Here is a 6,020-nt window from a genome sequence, read left to right on the forward strand (position 1 = left end):
CAGTATACGAGGAAAGATCAGAAGCCTTAATTGGGCCAGTCATTAGTATGTCCATGGTTTCACTGAGGTAGGGCTTTTCAAGTAATGAATAACGTAGCTACCAAACCAAAAAACAAACAAAAGTAAAATAAAAATAAGAGAGAAAAAAAACACAAGACAAAAACCATTTCACGAGGTAATTATTATGAGGTATTAGCGAATGATTGTACACACTGTAGCCCCTACAATTTAGTTTGAATAATGTTTTCTTACTTCTTTTCATGCTTTAATTCGAACGTTTATAACTTATAACTTAATTGATCAATCTCTATTACTTGTTTAATAGCTTGATCAATAACATTCTGACTATCTATAACCTCTTTATATCAAGAGTAAACCATATTGTCACAACCACTTCATGAAAAGGTGTAAACAATAACTTATATAACCACATATTTTAATTTTAGTAGGGTAACATTGAGCCAATCAGCCACTATTGTACAGAGTACACTATCTTTTAGCTGTTGGTACAATATTGGGATATGCAGTATAATAGTGCGAATACTGTAACCTAGTAGGCATTAGTAGACATATATATACATATATATAAAAGAAAACCTTGTGAATAATTTAGCAAATTTTGTTTCTAATGAATTCATTTTGCTTTAGCAATAAAAGTGTAATTTATTGATGAATCTTGTCCAATAGTTATGGACGACGATTAAAATCCGAAACGTTTCAATAAATTTTATTTTTTGTGAAAGAAGTATAAACAGATTATAATTATGAATATCATGACCTGTACTTTCACACTTTCAAAATTCATATTCACACTTTCAAAGTGTCTATACAGTATTACATGAAACATGTTTTTAGTTGCTAAATATGATAAAAATTAATACACTTTTTGTTGTAAATATAAGACTTACTCTATAAGAGGTGACATGTGACTGTATATTTTACAATAACACATAACATATTGACACGACACATGATTAAATATTTGTGCGGTACAGAGATAAATGCACTTTCTTATGGTACTGATATTTTAGACGTGTTGTTGTACGAATGGTCCTTGGTGATTTTACAAGCATGACCAGGGAAGTGTTTCACAAAGATTTTAAGTCAAACTTAACTCTAAGTTGGACTTATAAATTACTTATGGAGAGTCATTTGTAGCCTTAAAATGAGATATATTCAAAAGCAAAAATTCAAGTATTTTAAACTTTTCATAAACTCCACATCCACAACATTTTATACCTTTTAAAATAACTTGTATAAAATATTTTCAAAGATGCTAACGGCTTTCAATAATTGTTAAGTCCAACTTAGAGATAAGCTCAAATTAGGATCTTTGTGAAACACCCCCATGAATAACAATTGTGTTTAATTATATTAATTTCATTCCAAAGGGGACGGGGGGGGGCATAGAAACCTTTGTGACCGAGACAGGGGAGGTATATAATGCCCCCCCCCCCTTTGATGAAGTAGAAGATTTTGCAATTTTTCATTATAAAAACATATTACTAGCGATGACATCGACAAATATATGTGGGGTGTTTCAGAAAGAGTTCGTAAAGTTACGCATGACTGTACGAACGGCTTGTATATGAAGTGCCAGATAGGATGCCCAAAGCTTTTTCTGATATTTCCAATAACCTCAATTAAATTATGGCAAAAAATATACTTTGCATTAAAAATGATTGTTATAATACAAATATTAATCTACATCTGCACAGTTCAACTTAATAAATAATAATCAATAATTATTGATCATCCCATTTGGCTTTTCATATACAAGTCGTTCGTAAAGTCATGCGTAACTTTACGAACAGCTTTATGAAACACCCCCCTGGTTGCATAGGACGAAGCGAGAAAATTGGCACTTTGTAAAATATGTATTATTACCCCATTCACAGTGGCCTCAAACACCGCGACAGCAGCGGGACTGTCCCGCTGCTGTCGCGGTGTTGTCTTCAGTGTGAAGGCTCGGACCCGTTATAAACTATCGCGGGATAACATCGCCTCGCGATAACGCCGCGACAAACTATCGCTAGGTTCGCCTAGCTACAGCAGCGGGACAGTCCCGCTGCTGTCGCGGTGTTTACTCAGTGTGAAGGCTCTCCGCTATAACACCGCGACAAACACGTGTGATTTGTTTACTTACCTATCACTGACCTCTTTTCTCCAGCAATGGGGAACATAAAGTGAAATAGAAATAAAGTAACCAGTGGATTCAAATTGATTTTATTATTATGTAGATATTATAATTATCCAAATAAAAATATTTCACACTTCAAAAAATTAAAATATTCTGACTGGAAGCAATAAAAATGCTAGTTTTTTAAAAAGTAATATGATCGAGGATACAAAAAGCAAACCCGCGCTGAAGTATTTCCGGTCATATCGGGGTCGCTCGCGGGTCATGAGCCATGCATACACGTGTTTGTTACGGAGGTAATAAAAATCACCCGCTGCAGCGTGAATGGGTACATGATATTTATCCCGCTGCTGCAGCGGGATAACTTTTCTACTGTGAATGCATTTGTAGCGGTGTCATGGCGGTGTCGCCGCTCCGCTACAACGCCGCTACAAATTTCAAAACCACTGTGAATGGGGTATAGTACAATTTTGATCACACACGAATATTCAAGTCTGATCTTAACGTCCACAGACTTTCACTTGCCACTTTAAAGGAGGTAGCATTACATCACTTTTTATACATACACTTTAATTCTTTCCTACAACTTCTACTTTCCTACATCATCTGCTTTACGTTTCTATTTTTATTTTTTTGCAATTTTGTTTTTTTTTTTAAAGCGAATGCATAATCTTACCCTGTATTGCATTTCATACATGTTTAATATTTATATTAAACAAATATATTTTTTTTTAAATGGTCCCGCACGGCCGCACCAATAATATTTGCTTTCCATTTGCAATATTACCACGTTTAAATTCATGTTATTTCATTTTAGAACTAGAATAATGCGTTGTGCAAGTTAAAGACAGAATTGCCTGGACATCCTGCCTAGACAGGCTGAACTCATGATTTCATTGTCCGAAAGATCATGGCTTGAATAAATATTATAACATGCAGTTCACGATATTTGCAACGATGTTGGGAATAGATGACCCTATTTGGTATCATTCGCCATGTTTGCAGTAAGTGTGGTGATATATTTAACCACTGCTAAAAAATGTGTATCAGTTATTACTTTTAACTCGATACGGTGTCATTATTGTCCTCTGTAGACACGTAATCGAACGAGTGAAAACATGAAGATTAGAGAAGGAGCAAAAGTCCAAAAATATCTTTAACCTACGGGGAAATGTGTGCGACATTAAACATGATTTCAGCCACCTAGCTCTTCGACAAACAGACGTCTGCCACAACCCGGAATGCTTCCTTAAAGTTCTAGGAACTGCCTCCTATATACTGGGTACCCGTTTTCTACACCGGGGTTGAGAGTTGCAGTTCAGGCAGCAAGCTCTATGAAATACAAACGCCTTTTGCTTTTAAAGGCCAGCATGTTGGGGGTGAGACTCACCATGTAAGACCAAAATGACTGACATGGGCTATGGAGTTTGAGGGGCACGAAGGCCACATCCTCAAGGAGGCGTGTTCCGTCAAGGGTGTACCTGGTCAACCCTATGGTGTCGGACCCCACCCTCACCCTGGCTACCAACACACTGTCATCACCATCTACTGCAGCTAGAAGATATTCTGAATCATCACTGGCTGTGATGGAGCTACCGACGTGACCGTCTCTGTCAAAGACAGTGACTGTGCTTGGGGTCATGATACAGGTACAGGTCACCATGATGCCTGTCTTGGTGACACATATCTGCGAGGGTTTGATGTTACCGGTGTGGACTACTCTCTTGGGATTGGACTTGCTGCCGTGGAAGATGTTGATCTCGGACGATCGACCCACTGCGTAGATGTTGTCCTCTAGGTCGCTACATATCATCGGGCACATGCCTGCCTTGTTGCAGATGTACTTCATGCCTCCGATCCGCTTGCCTTTCCGATCAAACACAAGGCATACATCTACATCATGGGAAGCGACCGTTCTTCCGTCCGCAAGCATTGCGATGTCATATACGTTACCCACCTCGCTCTTCAGATGAGTAATCTGGTTTCCTGATAGGGAGAAGCAATCGGAACCCTTGCCGTTCCAGCCATACCCAACAACCACTGCATCCTTGGACAGTGCTGACATGCCTGCCAAACCTTTGGGTAACGGAATTTCTCCTACAATCGTCATTGAATTGACCGTTGGAGTACTTGTTTGCAGCCCCTCTGCATTCTTACCTCTTACAGATGAAGCAGTCTGGTCATGTTGCCTTTCATTCGCCGATGCATTCATTTCAAGTTCGATGTGACCTAGGGCAAGAAGCTTCTCATCCGCTTGACAAAACAATGCACTCTTTTCAACTATCTCGTCCGAATTCTTTCGTATTTCGTTCACCATTTTCAGTAACATTCCTTCATCTTCCTGGAGAATCATTAACTTTTTAACAAAGGCATCCCTAATTTCCTTCTCCAAATTCCCAAGGTGTTGGTTCGTATCCTGTCTGAGATCATCAGCATTACTCAAAGACCTTTCAAGTAGGAATCGTCTTGCCTTCCTTCGAATAAGAGTGTTTCGCCTTTCCTTCAGGTCCCTTTCCAACTCTTCTTTCTTTTTGATAACATGATCTTTGTGGCCGTTGAGGTAACAAGTAAGGCAGATGAATTCCGCGCAATCTTCACAAAAGATGTCCTTGTAGACTACACTGTGCAATGAACAATACACTGGTCTTCGACCAGCAACCTCTAAGTTGATTTTCTCCACGAGTCCCTTGACTGAAAAGTTTGGAATTAGTCCTGCCACCCGATCCTGACCGAGACCGGTCACACCCCTGCAGACGGGACAGACTAGGTGATCAAGATCATGATGTTGCTCGTCGTATGCTTCCAGGCACTCCCTGCAGAAGGTGTGGCCACAGCCAAGGATGGTAGCGTTCTCGAAGACGTCAAGACACAAGGGACACACCAGACCTTGAAGCTTCTCCCCTTCCACCTTGCTAGCCATTGCGGTTGGTGGTCAGGATATATCTATAGGATGAAGATACAGAATTCTTTGTAAAATACGTTCATGGTCTGTATCAACGAAAACAATAATAACGAAATATTATACTGCATTACACATTGTTGTTTGGAAGAGGTCTTTTAATCGATCGAATTAAACCAGGGGGGCTCGCAAGACCACGACACCTCCAAACATTTAATATTGTGAATAAAATTACTTGTACCTTCCTCAGAGGCTTACTGATTAAATGTAGCTAGATAATTTGCAGGTCTTCCATTAAGACATACTTAAATTGCATTCAAAGTCACTCTTTAATAAACACATTTACCGAACAGACACGAAATACAATGGCATTCTGTTGCAATTCATTAATGATTTAATTAATTCGTGTAGGCAAACTAAACGAAATCTTATAAGTTAAGTTTAATACAATCATTGTTATCTTACCGGAAAGACAGGCCTGCAATTCTAAAAGGCATTCCTTGCAGAGTAGTAGAGTTGGCCCTCAGGTAGGGGCGGTGGTAACCTAAAAGATGGATAATACAGATATCTAGGAGAGATGACATAGCCTTGACAAACTTTCCCTTTCTTCTTCTTCTTCTTCTTTTTCTCTTTCTCATCCCTTTACTTCCTCTTTTTTTCCTGTCAAAGTATTTGTATTGACCCTTGTATTTTATTTTGGGTATGTCGGAGATTGGTTGAATATTTAACGTAAAAAGAAAATAATAATACTAAATAAAATAAAATATGTAAGGGCAATTCAACCTCTTTAATAGGTTCATTTGTACGAAGGCAGAAAAATAAGAAAAAAAAACAGAATGGTGAAAGTTTGAAATAAATCGGACCAATTACAGTTATGAATGTTTGAAATATGACTTTGTATGTGCATCTCAAATTCGCAAGTTGTACAGTTGTTTGTGGCGTAGTCACCAACAACTTCCCCGTTTGTCGTATACAAAAATG

The 6,020-nt window shown here is 38.5% G+C and overlaps 1 protein-coding gene across 1 annotated transcript; it reads right to left on the reverse strand.

Moving 5' to 3' along the window:
- Positions 1-3,458: 3,458 nt before the first annotated feature.
- On the reverse strand, positions 3,459-5,060 carry LOC105444932 (tripartite motif-containing protein 3-like). Its single transcript, XM_011679823.2, has one exon. The coding sequence runs from the start codon at positions 5,058-5,060 to the stop codon at positions 3,459-3,461; it is 1,602 nt and encodes a 533-aa protein (XP_011678125.2).
- Between the last annotated feature and the right edge of the window lie 960 nt (positions 5,061-6,020).

The sequence above is a fragment of the Strongylocentrotus purpuratus genome, unplaced genomic scaffold, assembly GCF_000002235.5.
Source record: "Strongylocentrotus purpuratus isolate Spur 01 unplaced genomic scaffold, Spur_5.0 spur5_scaffold_1, whole genome shotgun sequence".
Classification (NCBI taxonomy): Eukaryota; Metazoa; Echinodermata; class Echinoidea; order Camarodonta; family Strongylocentrotidae; genus Strongylocentrotus; species Strongylocentrotus purpuratus.

What these genes read in the sequence shown, in the direction of transcription:
- LOC105444932 (XM_011679823.2), bottom strand. Translation starts at nt 5,060, where the DNA reads ATGGCTAGCAAGGTGGAAGGGGAGAAGCTTCAAGGTCTGGTGTGTCCC.